Source organism: Typopeltis vanoorti, chromosome 15 (genome assembly GCF_054136105.1).
Source record: "Typopeltis vanoorti isolate ZY-2024b chromosome 15, IOZ_Tvanoo_1.0, whole genome shotgun sequence".
Taxonomy (NCBI): domain Eukaryota; kingdom Metazoa; phylum Arthropoda; class Arachnida; order Uropygi; family Thelyphonidae; genus Typopeltis; species Typopeltis vanoorti.
Window position 1 is genome coordinate 46,401,601 of NC_143563.1, and position 15,560 is coordinate 46,417,160.

Consider the following 15,560-nt stretch of genomic DNA (forward strand, 5'->3'; position numbering starts at 1 on the left):
AAGTTCAAGGGTCATATAGAAAAGTTGTAAATACAACTCAGAAAAATGGCAATACTGAAACAAACCTTAATATGTAAAGATAAGGAAGTCATTTTGCCTCTTTACAAGGCCTTGATAAAACATCACTTGGACTATTGATTCTGATACAGTGGAGAGAGAGCAAAGGGGAGTGTCAAAAATTATATTAGGATTGTGGAATACAGATTATTGATTATTAAGACAGATTGAGAATTTGTAGGCTGCAGATACTAGCAAACAGGAGAAAGAAGAATTATATAATTGAAACTTCTGAAAGGGTTATGCAGAATTTCAGAAGATGGAATTTTTCTTTTTATGTAGGGTAGAGAAAGGATGCCAGGTCATCCATAGAAGTTGACAATGAATGCTGTGGGGGGGGGGGGAAGGTGGGTTAGGGCTTGATTTTTCTTTTGAGTAGTGTGTGAATGGAATGGATTACCATTGGATGTTGTGTGTGTGCAAGCAATGACGGCTCGTGGCTTGAAATCGTGGGGGTGCTGCAACTTTCAAAATATACATATACACTGTAATTACGGTGATACACGTTTGGATAAAATATCAAAATTATGGTAAAAATTTTTAAAAAAAATTAAACATGAAAAAATATTGTTTATTATCAATAAAATTATACAGTTTGGTATAATTCAAAATTACTTTAAAATAAAATATATTGTTCTTGTTTTGTTTCATGAAAAAATATTGTTTATTATTGATAAAATTATACAGTTAAAATCCATTCCTTTAATTGTAATTAAAGGAATGGCTTTACAATTTTTGGACATTACAGTTAAATCCTTTAGTTGTAATGTCCAAATATTTAAAGAGACAGAGTAAACACGTAAAGCACTACGAACACTCTACTACTGGCGCAAACTGCATTTAAACAACAGTGGAACTACTTGACGGACAGTGCCGCATTACACTAATAGCTCGCATCTCACTATGACGTGCATATGCTTGTGCAAGTAGCAATATGATACTGTGGTAAACACAGTGCTGCTAGCATCCTTTGCCCTCCTAAGTGCTACAAGATGGATTTTTATTATTTTTTGTACAAAATAAGAGAATTGTATAGGATTGTTTGATAAAATTAAATATTGCAAGCAAATATTAATAAATATATTTATATATCGAGAAAAATTGTGGTGCTGGAGTTCTGCAGTGCCTATGCACGAGCCGCCCCTGTGTGCAAGTAACATGAATGAATTCAAGAACATGTTTGACAGTTGGTGCAAATAGTATATGGCTCCCTTGATGAGTTCCTGACTCCCTGGAGGTCTCTCTTAATAATAATAATTTCTCTCTTATTTTATATAAATTTATTCAGCTGGCTACCAACTATTCCAGCTTTACTTATTCTGTTGTCTATTTCCAGATTTAACTTGGCACTTTCACTAAAAACTGTTCATTCCTAAATAGCTGAAATATTTTACTTGTTCTATAGGATGTCCATTCAGAATGCAGCTGAAGTTTTCTATGCTTCTGCCTGTTTTCATAATTTTGGTCTTTTTATTGCTGATTTTCATGCCAATTTGGTAAAACTGTTATTCAATTTAGGTTTGAATTCCACCAACAGCATGGATGTTTGCGATTGTCCTATTAACGAATCACCATATGTACTGCTGTGACCTGTGTCCTGCTGCAGTATGACCTTTGATGTCTTTGCACCATAAAAAAAATCAAATCAAATTCTGGAGACATGCACTAGATGTGTTTAGGAGTACAACATCATCTGCATAAAACAAAGAGCTAAGTTTGACATCTCCAATTCTTTCACCTAATGCCACATTTCTTTCATAATGTGATCCATATAAATGATGAATAAGAGTGGAGATAACGTGCATCCCTCTCTTGCACCTGATTTTAAATCAAACCATCTTCCTGTATTTCCTTCAATTCTAACTGTTGACTGACAACTTAAATATAGATTATGTATTGCCTTCTATGATGATTTACCCCATATAACTGCAGTGTTTTGAAACGCTTTATCTGGGCACCTTGTCGTATGCCTTTTCCAGATCTATAAGTACATATTCCCATTATTTCTCAACTATTTGTTGTAAAGTGAAAATGTGATCTTGACAACCTCTAATTTCGCCTGAACCCAGCTTGTTCTTCTTCCACCATTCTTCTCAGCCTCTTTTCAAGTATTCTTGCATAAATCTTACCTGGAACACTTAGAAGAGAAATTCCTCTGTAATTCTTACATTCAGCTTTTTTCCCTTTTTTATAGTTGGGAACTATGAGAACTCTACTCTGGTCATCTGCAATTTTGACTTCTGACTGAATTATGCAGTGGAGTCTTCCTCTGTCTTCTGTTTAGCTACTTTTAGAATAGATATTCCTTACATTTTTCTCTGTATTCTTTAAGGGCATCTGTCGAATTATTTGTTAGGAACTTTTGGTATTCTTTCTTTTCCAGAACTGCTTATTTGACTTCTTGTGTCTGCCATGGGATTCTTATTTTTCTATTCTTGCAGACAACTTCACCATCCTCCCTTGCTGAATCAATCAATGTTTTCTTCAGGGTTTGCTACAGAGACTCAAGGTTTGGTTCTTGTTTTCAAACTGTTTTATTCTTTCTTTCTTCAATAGGGTTTGCATAGTTGAGTCTGTAGTTTACCTGTAAAAGCTGTAAATTCTTTTTAAACTTTTTTACATACTGTTCTTTTCAATATGATATTCAGTTTTTTCCTACTTGAAAGTAAGTAGTTGTGACTTCCAGTTTCAAATCCTCTGTACAGCTGGTACCTAAACCAGCACTATGAACGATAACATAGTCCATGAGGCTTTTATTTTTTGTGTGAACTTTTGCACATCTTTATGTGGAATGTGGTGTTAATAATGACTAGTCCATATTCTGATCAGAAATCCAGTAGATAATTACCATTATTATTAGCCTAAACCTTTTCTGCAAATTTTCCCACACTACTTGTATATGCCTCATGGGATTCACTTTCTACTCTGCTGTTGAGATCTCCAACAAGTACCACTTTTTCAACAGCTACCTGCTCTAGTGACTCAAAATTTCTCCACTTCTTCAAACTGTATGTGGAACCATAGTTACAAATAAGTTTTATTATTCATTTTCTCATTTTGAAGTTTGCCCAAATAACTACTTCAGACTGCCTTCCAATCAAGAAGTTTATCTTCATGTTTGGTGTTGAATGCTGTTAATACGCCTTCCTTTCTTCGATCATTATTGCCCAAACATAACATCCTATATTATTATTATTTAGTAAGATTGACAGTATACTTATTATTTAGTGAGACTGACAGTTCCATATAAGAAGTTAATTTGTTTCAGGGCTGCAGCGTAAACTAAATTATTTTCATTCATAGACACAAAAAAACATATGAAAGATTATACACATGAAAAGATATGCATTGGAATGACATAATTTATTTTTCTTACATTTTGCTCTGTATTCTCTAATGGCACATGCTGACTTGCTTGATAAGAACTTTCAGTGTATAATGTTTTAAATACACTCAATGGACAGAACATTAGCGATAAGGGTGATTGGAAGTTGACAGTGGCATCCCTTGTGCAGAGTGAAATGTAACCAAACCAAATGCAGATGGTAAATAGGCAAACATCAGGGCTTCCCAACAGCGTATCGCAGTTGACCATGGATAAATGTTGCAATTTTAGTGATTTTGGTCATCACGGACGTATTATCATTGCAAAAGAGATGGGTCATTCTATTGCCCAAGTGGTAAGAGCCTTATTGTTCTCCAGGGTCTACCGTGAGTATACAATCAATGGACATACCAGTGCTTAGCAAGCAATTGATGACCAGGGCAAAATACTTCAGACTGCCTTCCAATCAATAGCCTGTCCAGGCTCATACAGACCAACCATAGGGCAACAGCAGCATAAATCACATCCGGTTTCAGTGTCGGAGGTTTAAGCAGTGTCATTGAATGAATGATATGGTGTACCTTTCATATACCATGGGCTGCAGGAGCTGACACCTTATCGTGTATCACTGTTAACAGCTCATCATCTGGCATTGTGCCTCGCCTAGTGTCGGGACCATCAAAACTGGACCTCTGCAGAGTGGACTAGGGTCGTGTGGTCTGATGAATCCTGTTGTCACTTGTACCAAACCTTCGGGAGGGTGCGAGTGTGGCATCGACAGCATGAGACCATGGTCCCGTCATGCCAGGTTGGCACTGTTCAAGAAGGTGGGGGCTCTGTGATGGTTTGGAGCCTTCTCATGTGACACATTAGGTCCCTTAATATGTCTGGAAATGTCCTTAAATCTGCGAGCTACCAGAATGTGCTGGCTGATCACCTACACACTTTCATGGCCTTTGCATCCTGCAGCTCATGGTCTGTTTCAGCAGGACAATGCACTGCCCCATCAGGCCACAACTACTGAGGCATGGCTCAAGAAACACTCATCTAAGTTTGGTACCATCCAGTGGTCCCAAGGCCTAAGGCCTCTGGATTTAAATCCACTTGAAACTCTCTGGGATGCCATATGGCGAGACATCAGATCCATGTATCTGGGACTGATGTCTAAGATGCACTTGTGGGCAATGCTGCAACAGGCATGACTGGAATTACCTCCAGCATCTGGTGGGGGAGTCAATGCCTCAGTCAGTCCTCCTCTAGCGTCAATGCTATTTGTGCTAGAGGACTGACATGCTATTAGGTGGGTATCTCTAATATTTTGTCCACTGAGTGGTAATGGCTTCACACATGTAAGAGAAATCTAAATAGAATTTATCACTTCTATATACAGTATTTTGCTCAAAAGGTCATGAGCTTCATTCAGGGAGAAGGCAGAACTACTGCTAACATGTCCTAATCAGACGGACTATATGCCTATAATTTTTAAAATTAATTTTACATCTATACCAACATAACCTAACTCTGTTTCCTCCTACTGTTTGGCTGTGACCGAGACATGATATTATGTGTATGCTGTATGACTCGTTATTGTATTCATAACTTGTTAACAGTTCTGTCTTCTCTCTGAATAAAGCAATTGACATATTGATTGAAATATATAGGAGTAATAAATTCTGTTTAATTTTGTCTTACACGTGTGAATGTTCTAATATATCTGTCATGCATGTCTATTAAACATGTAGGATTTCCGCTGTTTCTTCTTGAGGATTGCCTCCTTGGCTGAATCAGTACTGTTTTCTTCAGATTTAGCCAATGGATCTGTAAAGATTGGTTCTTTTTTCTAATTCTTACATTAACCCCCTCTTTCTAATAACATTTGCATATTTGAATCTACAGTTCACCTCTGAAAGTTGCTCAACTTAGATTATTTTTTAAACTTTTGTGTATATTTTTCTTTTCAGTATGATACTTATTGTTATACTGCTCAAAAATAAATGATAATCACCTGTTTCAAAATTTTTATGTGCTCTTTTATCCTAAATCAGTCTGAAGATATCAACAGTAAAATAGTATTAGTGTATTGTTAAATGATACAGTATGAATATATTTACTAACATTTTAGTGTTACTTTTGTTTTTTTTTTTTCATTAAACTCTGTGTGCTCAGGAAGGAATTATATCAAATTATGTTACCAATAATAGGCCAATTATAACTAAAAACAAAAAAAAGTTAATATGACCTAGTTACAATATAATGTTTATGTAGACATCTTACATCAGTTTGTATTTCTTTACGATACAGGGCTATCCAGTAATTATTACAACATTAAAATTTTCATCTCCAGTGAATATTGTTATGCTGTATCTTAAATAAAAATGCTAGAAATGAAATTTTTTGGTGATTTGATAGCTGGAAATGAGTATGATTTGACAGAATGAATTTCATTAATAATTTTTTATGAAAGAAAAGAAAAATTTTTTTGTTCTTTCCTCAGAAACTTTTGTTTTTGAAATGAAATACCTGTGAAAAATTCATGGCAAGAATCAAATTAAACCAACCTTTCATAGTAATGATGTGTATAATTAAAAATGAAATTTCAATTTGCATGCATTTGAACTGATATATTAAATTGCTACTGGCCTGGTCAAATTATGGTTTTGAATCTCTTTATGCCATGTTTATGGATGTTTATTAGTGTAAATAGATGATTTTCATCACCCAGCATTGAGGCCACCATCTAGTTTATTGTACGTCTGAAAGAAAAGTGTTTGGTTTTTAGAGTAGAATATATAACCATATTATATAAAGTCTTAGTTGACTAACATTAATGTGTTACAAGTATACATCCTTTTGAAGGTAGACTCATCACAAAAAAAGTTAGGTAAATATGATGATCAGAAATGCTTGATTAATATGAAATCCTTAGTTTTAACCTGTTTTTTCCTTAAGTTTTTAAAAGTGATATTTGTTATAGTTAGAATGGAGACGATTATCCTAAAAAGGATTGGGCAGATAAAAGTTGTGTAGCATTTTTATTTACATAAATATATGCAATGTGGAAATTATTTTGATAGCTTGTATTTGCTGAGCATTCCCCCCCCCCCCCCTTTCATATTCAAGAATTTTGCTTTTGATAATACAGAATGTATCTCAATTTATGTTGACATAATATTCTTTAGCCACCTCATGCATTGTCCATGCATTTTTATTCTGTGTAGGAAACTTTCTTTGTTCACCTTATGTAGCATTCCAGTGTGTCAACATTAACAATTTCATATTCAGTTTTATGAATAAACTGGAAGTTTAGTAGGCACAATGTTCTAAAATATCACCTGTTTTATTTTTAAAAGTGCAGCATTCATATTTGTGACATTAATTAAATAAACTTGAATGAACATTTGGAAGTGGTGGTGAGCATTTTAATCATTTAGCTACAGACGGGTACTTCATTCTTGACAAACTACTCTTCCATGTCACCTGGAGGGGCAACACAGCCTACTGTTGTCATAGTGTTAGGAGTGGGGAGATTTTTTTTAGGGGGGGGAATGCAGTCCTGTCATTTACACCATCTGTAAACTACTCCCTTAATTCTGAGTACTTGAACTTTTAACTTAAAATTTTTAAAAAAAGAAAATCCTGAAATTAAACTACAAATCAACTTGTACATAGATTCTTATATCTGGATATCACACATACGAGGGTAGTCTGAAAAGTTCTCGGCCTCAACCATAGATGGCAACACTGTTGGCAAGATTTTTTTTTTAAATTGGTACATATGTCATAGGCATCCATGTGAAATTGCAAGTCATTCTATCAAGTAGTTTGTTTTATACAGCTGCCTGAAGCAAAGGTGTTGTAATGAATAAAATTGAGTATTGTGCGGTTATAAAATTCTTTGTAAAAGAAGGTTTAACACCAAAAGCAATTCATTCGAAGTTCATAAAAGTTTATGGGCACTCTTCTCCTTTGTTTTTGATAATTAAAAATGAAATTTCAATTTGTATGCATTCAAACTGATATATTAAATTGCTACTGCCCTGGTCAGATTGTGGTTTTGAATCTCTTAAAATTAAGAAATGGGCTGCCGAGTTTAAAACGTGGCCATACCAGCCTTGAAGATGATTCACGTGGAGGACATCTAAAAAGTGCAACAACAGAAATCATTGATCAAGTGCATGATATGGTATTGGATGACTGGCAAGTCAAAGATTGCATGAAATTACTAGGATTATAGGCATTTCATAAGAATGTGTCGGATATATTTTGCATGAAGAATTGCAAATGAAAAAGCTTTGTGCAAGATGGGTGCTGCATTTGCTCACAGCATATCAAAAATGTACTTGCATGAAAATCTCTAAATAGGCTTGGAGCATTTTAACAAGAATAAAAACTGATTTTGTGCATTGATTTATTACTATGGATGAGACCTGGATTCACCGTTACACACCAGAATCCAAACAGCAGTTAAAATAGTGGACAGAAGCTGATTCTTCAGCATCAAAGAAGACAAAGTTGGTTCCATCAGCAGGAAAGATCATGGCAGAGGTGTTTTGGGATGCTAAAGGCATTTTGTTTATTAATTATCTTGAAAAGGGTAAAACAACCGGGGAATATTATTCCAATCTTTTAACCAGACTAGGCGAAAAAATTTGTGAGAAAAGACCCGATTTGCAGAAGAAAAAAAAATCATCTTTCATCAGGACAATACCTGTCACAAAGGTGTTTTGGCAATGGGAAAATTAAGGGATATGCATTATGAATTGTTGAAACATCCACCCTATTCCCCAGATTTAGCTCCTTCTGACTTCTATCTCCTCCCAAAACTAAAACTCTTCTTCACTGGTCAGCGTTTTTCTTCGAATCAAGAGGTGATTGCAGCTGTAGAGGGGTATTTTACAGATCTTACTGAGAACCACTATAGGGATGGGATAATGATGCTGGAGCATCGCTGGAATAAATGTATTAGTCTTAAGGGAGATTATGTTGAAAAATAAAAATTATTTTGAAATTATAAATTTGTTTTTTCATTGTTAGGCCAAGAACTTTTCAGACCACCCTCGTATAACTTGTTTTCTTAAATTAATTCAATACCCATATCATGCACTTGATCACTGCAAGTGACAATAGACATTCATCAGATCATAGCATGAAATAGCACGAAAACACTTAGGATATTTAAAACATTCAGTATAGCCAATCTTCCCTTTCATTTTAGGCTCAGTGGCTTGTCACAACCAAGCAACCTGGCCTAGAAATCATGATAAGGAGATTTTCCTATTAGTATTGTCTGCTATGATTGTATGTTGTGTGTACTCTCCAACCACAGATCCGAGACCCTAGTCTGGCAACTTGCCAAGAAGAGTCAATTCATGTTGAAGGGGAAAAAGAAATAAGCTGATCTACGAATTGGTCACCAACATGCAAAAGCACATACTTTATACATAAAATTTGCCAATTGTTATACAAGCAAAATAGTTACCACTTTAAAAACTACAACGTTCATAAAAGAAAGTTAATTTTCCGACTTGTAATAATAAACAACTCATCCCACAAGACGGATTGATTACCCTATTAAAGAAATGGATTCTTCTTCTGACATGTATCGAAGGGTCTCGTATCTGTGAGTGTACAGTGTGTGTGGTGTTCTTCTAGCTGGAATCTGAATTTTAATAGGCATGTGCAAGTATCATATCTTCTTCATGTAGCTTCCTCTGTGAGAGGGTGCAGCACCATGTCCTTCCAGTTCTCTCTGTTGGTGGCTTTCCTTTTTGTTTCTGCATAGCCATGTGATCCTGTCCACGATCTTATATCTTCAAGCCATGTCCTTCGTTTTTTTGCCTCTTGATCCTTTTCCCATAACTTTTCATATCACACCCACTTTATGAGATTAAGATTAATTATACATAAGAATAAATAAGTGTCTTGAAGCGCATAAATGTTTTGCATGAGACATGAAATTAATTATGTCAACAGAAACTATTCAATTTAAATTTATACCATATATCTAGATGTATGGTATAAATTTAAATGTATGATATAAAACTATACCCATACATTTAAATTTAATCCATACATCTAGAATTTATATTATTAGAATATTTACATTATTAGAATGCATTATTATTATGCATTAATGCATCTTAAACAGAATGGGCGAGGAAAGATTAGCAAAACAAGTGTTCTCTGCCAGGTTGGCAGCAAAACGACCCAGAGGAAGACGACCAAGATATAGGTGGATTGATACGGTACAAAGTGCCTTAGACGATAGAAATATAAGATCTGATAAGGTTGGAGTCTTAACAAGTAACAGACTGATTTGGAGGAAAATTGTAGATAGGAAATTAATAATGATGTAATTTTTTTCATGTAGTACTATCATATCCTGTACACCCCTTGAGGGTACATGGCAGGAATTTGATGATGATGAATGCATTATTAAAATATTTCCTATATTTCATTGCTGATTTCAGCAGAACTGTTGTTTCATATTCAATAACACATAATTTTCTTATATTCTTAATCATTTTTGTTTCAGAATTCCATAAAGCATGAAGAAGATGATGATGATCTAGATTTATTTGGCTCAGATGAAGAGGTAACCCTAATTGAAAATCTTGGGTTAATAATTTGGTTTTTATATACTGATTTTTGTTGAAATGGTGCCTTTGAAGTGTGTGTCGTAAGTCTTACAGAAAAAAAACCTTATGGATTACAACCATGATTAAGTTATTGCTGGTAAGTTGTCTTGCATGGCTTGGTGAATTTAATCTAAGCACACAGTACTGTGAGCTCCTGATTTCCAAGTTTAGCAGATCAGAAATCATGCCCCAGACTTATGCAAAGTCCAGTTCTCCACTCTCATAAGAAAATAAACTGAAAGCCCAAATATCAGGTAACCAAAAAAAGTTTGTGCTGTTTTTCATAATAAAAATTAAACTACTGCAGAAATTTTCATAAAACGTTTTATTCATTAAAATAAGCACCTTCACAATCTACAACTCTCTTTCCCAACGAGATACAAGTTTGTAAATTCCACTTTTATAAAATGTTTTTTTTTTTAGAAGTAATAAACCTAGCAACCTCCACTTCAATCTCTGTTTTATTACAGAACTGTATTTCACATGTGATTGTCTTTTGCCAAAAAAAAGTGATAATTGCTTGGAGAAATGCGAGGAGAATATGGAGAATGAGGGAGTATCTCCCATCCTAAAGCACAGATTTTCTTATGAGATTTGCAGTATGAGTTTTACATTGTCCTGTAAGAATAGCACTTTCTTCTGATTAACTAGTCCTCGCTGTCTCTGATGTAAAGCATCCTGCACATGCTTAAGTTGCATCGAGTAGATCTCAGCTGTAATTGTTTGGCCTGCAGTGAGAAACTTATAGTGGACAATACTGGCTCCAGTGTGCCATACACAAAGCTCTTCTGGGATGAAGTGTGTGGTGTGGGATCGTTTGGTGACAACCAATAATAAGTTTACTTCTTGTTAGAGTACAAGATCCATTTTTCATCACAAGTGAATCAAACATTCAAAGGCTATCGATTTTTTTTTTACTTCTTTCACGTCAAAAAAACAAGTAATCCAACAACAACTTGTTTTTATGACATGAAAGAAGTAAAAGAGAAATTGATAGCCTTTGAAGTTTATTGTCATCTGATAATGCATGTGGGATCCATTTGCTTAGCTTCCATGATTTTCACAGTTGAGGCAAGTGTAAACGAATTGTTTCACCACTCACTTTAAACATTTGTGAAAGTTCTTGACATGTTAATCTGGAGTTATTTTCAACAGTGGCACATAATTCTTCATTATCAATAATGACAGTGGTGCATCTTCAAGTGATTCATTACCAGAAACAAATTTTTTAAACCATTTTTGTGCAGTAAATTTTGCTATTGCATCTTTTCTGAATGCCACACGCATCTTATGGGATACTTATAAAGCCTTTGAACAGAGTAAATTTGTAAAGTAAACAAGCCTAAATTACACTAGATTCAGTTGACATTTTAAAAGGGTTCAAAGTCACAAAAAAAGAGTACACACCAAGTTAGAACACATTGATTAACTAATGCATATCTGTGCCTTATGATGCACATAAAAAAATTTGTGCTCTGCAAACCACTACAAAATAAAATGAGTCATTGCAGCACACTATACCAAAAGCCACACAAACATTTTTGGTTACGTGATAGAAAACCATCATGGCATTTACTTATATTTCCACGGTGAAGTTGACAAATCTGAAATGAATGTAAGATTTATGGCATTTTGAATTAGGAATACATAACCATATAGTTATTGTAGCAGTTACAATACAGGAACCAATAAACTATACTCCTAATGTGATAAAATATGAATTTGAAGAACTGTTGAGTATTGTTTCCAGAATCATTAATTACACAGACCTTACATAGTTTGAGGATCTGAAATAGTACCTGTCATTTGTCTCAGTAATGAATACTGTGAGTTAGCATAATCAAAAGAATTCTAAAAACTCGAAACTTGTGTAAAAAAAAAAAAAAAATACTGTAGAAGTTTTGGCAAAGTATTATCAGTACCGTATCGCATAACAGCAATTAAACAGCATGCTCCACAAGTCCAGACTGTTTAGGCTCGTGGTATTAAAATATAAGACTCGTGTTCTTCTATACAAGGACAAGTTTCCACCTCTCAGTTATCCAGGCATTTACCAGATTCCTTGCTCTTACGTGTTATCTTATTTTGGACAAACTGGAAGATCAGATTTTATTTGTCTAGAGACTTTCACTAGATGTGTTTAGGAGCAGAGCATCATCTGCATAAAGCAAAGAGCTAAGTTTAACACCTCTAATTCTAATATAAGGCCTAATGCCACTTACTTTCATAATGTGTGCATCCTTGTCTAACCCCTGATTTTATATCAAACCATTTTCCTGTATTTCCTTCAGTTCTAACTGCTGACTGACAACTTAAATATAGACTATGGATTGTGCTGTATAATATTCCATTCACTCCATATAATTGAAGTGTTTTGAAAAGCTTTTCTCTGGTCACCTTGTCATATGTCTTTTCCAAATTTACAAGACTTAAAACAAATCCTTGTCATATTCCCATGATTTTTCAACTATTTGTCTTAAAGTAAAAATCTGATCTTGAAAAATCTCTATTTGGCCTGAACCCAGCTTGTTCTTCAAGTTTCTCTTTCACAATCTTTCTCTTTTCATGTTATCTTTTTTCATCTTTGATTCTTTTTACGGTATTCTTTCCTCCATTTCTAAACTTTTTCGGTAGCTTTCAGAACATTTTGCCACCGTCTTGATATTTATTTTCTATATTCTTACCAAAGTCTTCCCATGACTTTCGTTTAACTACTTTTACACACAGCTTAGCTGTCTTACATTTTTCTTTGTATTCCCTTAGAACAGTGGTCTCCAAACTTTTCACCGTGAGGGCCACATTGGGTACTTCAGCACTGTTCAGCAGGCCATAGTAAAAAAAAAACTCTAGAACTAGATATGAGTTTTATTGAAATCAAATAAAAACTGATTACAGAATATGTGAGATTAAATTATCGTATATTAATGACAACGAACACTATCAGCAAATTCTCATGTTTTTATCTCAAATTATAATAAAACCATTAATGTGAATGATGTAACTGTGTTTGTGTTTTTAAAATCTTCTTAAACTCAAGTTCAAATTTTGAAGTGCTAATTACAAGTAGCGATTTCAAATGTTCATCAGATAAATTTGCCCCGTATTTTGACTTGATATATTTCATTCAGGAAAAAGTTTGTTCTCAAAGATACGTTATCCCAAAAATATAGATAAATTTACAAGCAAATTTCTTCAAATTTGCTTGTAAAATTTTGTAAAATTCAAATTTATTTCTTCGTTAGTCCATTTTACCTGACCTTTTACAGTCAGAAAGACCGTGACTTGGATTACGGTTACTTTTTTGCTATTTGGAATATATTTTGAACACAATTTTAATTAATGCATTTGAAATCTATCAACACCCCATGTTTTTTTTTGCAGATTCTTATTGAAAAATTAGTCCAATTGGCGAGCCAGATAAAATCATATCGCAGGCCACAGTTTGGAGACCCTGCCTTAGAACAACTGCCAACTTATTTGCTAAGAACTTTTGGTATGTTTCCTTCTTTTGCAGGTCTGCTTCTTTAACTTGTGTCCACAATGGTGTTCTTATTTTTCTATCCTTGCAGATAACTTCACCACATACCTTCCTAGTTGAATCAATCAATGTCTTCTTCGGAGTTTACCACTGAGACTCCAAGGTTTGGTTCTTGTTTTCAAATTCCTGCAAATTTTCTTCAATCAAAAATTTCTACAACAAAGGGGGGGGGTAGATATACAGTCCTTAGGGAGGCAGTTAAATGTATGAATGAATATAATATGCCTGAGCGAATAAGGACAACAAATCAGAGTGGGATAGTTAATATAAGATATCAAGGTAGGGTTGGGGCTAATGGGGGTCTTAAATTCATGTACACTAATGCTAGGAGTATTAGGAACAAGAAGGAAGAGTTTTTGGCCATGGTTGGTACTTCCAGACCACAGGTTATTGGTATTAGTGAATCATGGCTGACTGTAGATGATATAGGAAGTGGGATTGAATGTGATGGGTATAGTGTGTTCAGGAAAGACAGGGAGAATAAAATGGGGGAAGGAATATTGTTGATGATAGCTGATGAACTACAGCCAAGGAGAATAGAAGTTGAATTGCAGGATAGAGAAAAGAGCACATTTGAGGCCATTTGGTGTGAGATTGTGGCTAGCAGAACTAAATATACAATTGGGTGCTGCTATAGACCAGGTGATGGAAAAGATGGTGGTGACAGTATGCACAAGCAAATAGAAGAAATGAGTGGAAAGAGGGTAATTATTATGGGAGATTTCAACAATGGTCGCATTGATTGGAGTGAGGAGAGGACACACGGGAGGAAGGAATTGGATTTTATGCGGTTATTAAGGGATAACTATCTGCGACAGCATGTAATGGAAAATACTAGGGGTCAGAGAGTGCTTGACCTAGTAATTACATCTGAGGATTTGGCTGTAACAAATATGACCACATTGCCACCAATTAGTGAGAGTGATCATAGGGTCTTGACTTGGGAGGTGGTGTGGCTAAAGGTGTGGAATTTTCAATTAAGACAGGGTACATATGGAATTATCGGGCTGGAAAGTATGACAAGCTTAAGAGTTTCATTGGTTCAGTGCCATGGCATGTACAACTGCAAGGATTAGAAGTTGATAGTGCATTGGAGGCAGTTAAGAAGTGTTTGCATGAAGCAATGACTGACTGTATACCTAGAGTCCGAATAATAAATCAAGTAGGGGTTAAATGGATGAATAACGCCATTAAGCTTGAGCTGCAAAAAAGAAACAACTATGGAGGGAATTTAAGGAGAAAGGTGACCGGCAGGCACATGAACGGTATAAAGTGGAGGCCAGAAGGGTAAAGAGTGTGGTAAGAAAAGCAAAAAAGGATTACGAAAGCACATTGGCCATGCAGGCTAAACAGAATCCCAAATTTTTTCGATATGTGGCAAGTAAAAGAAAAAATGTATATGGCAGAATGATTTTAAAGAATGCTGATGGTAGGGAGGTAACTGAATCAGTTGATATAGTTGAGTTACTGAGTGAGCACTTTGCAAGTATATATCATCCAGGTGGTGACATTGCAGAAACGAATAAACCAGTAGATTATACGGGAATTGTGGTGAATGAAGTGGAGGTGAGTAGTCTATTGCATAACCTCAATGTCAATACATCCGTGGGATTGGATGGTATACCAGCTCGTGTCGTACGAGAAGCAGCTAAAGAATTGTCAGTACCCTTGACCATTTTGTTTAATTTGAGTCTAGGGTCTGGGTTAGTCCCGAGGGGGTGGAAAGGGGGGGAAATTAGTTCCACTGCATAAAGGTGGTTCCAAGACTGCTGTTGTAAATTACCAACCGATTAGCATATCAGGAATCATTGTCAAGGTTTTAGAGAAATTAGTCACGAAAAGAATACATGATTGGATAGATGAAAATGGGATATTGTATGGAGGACAACATGGTTTTGTGAAGGGTAGATCATGCCTCAGTAACTTGCTCACGTTTTATAACACAGTGACGACTGAACTGGATAGGGGTAATGGGTTTACAGTGATACTACTGGACCTTGCC

The 15,560-nt window shown here is 35.2% G+C and overlaps 1 protein-coding gene across 5 annotated transcripts in view; it reads left to right on the plus strand.

Annotated features, from left to right (window-relative positions):
- The window catches only part of LOC150098732 (elongation factor 1-beta-like), a 131,421-nt gene that overhangs the window by 69,090 nt on the left and 46,771 nt on the right, over positions 1-15,560 (plus strand). For all 5 annotated transcript variants that reach the window (XM_090404736.1, XM_090404735.1, XM_090404734.1 and 2 more), the window contains one exon: positions 9,918-9,977. In XM_090404736.1, the coding sequence (XP_090260862.1) occupies positions 9,918-9,977 (60 nt within the window). The remainder of the gene's footprint in view (positions 1-9,917; positions 9,978-15,560) is intronic.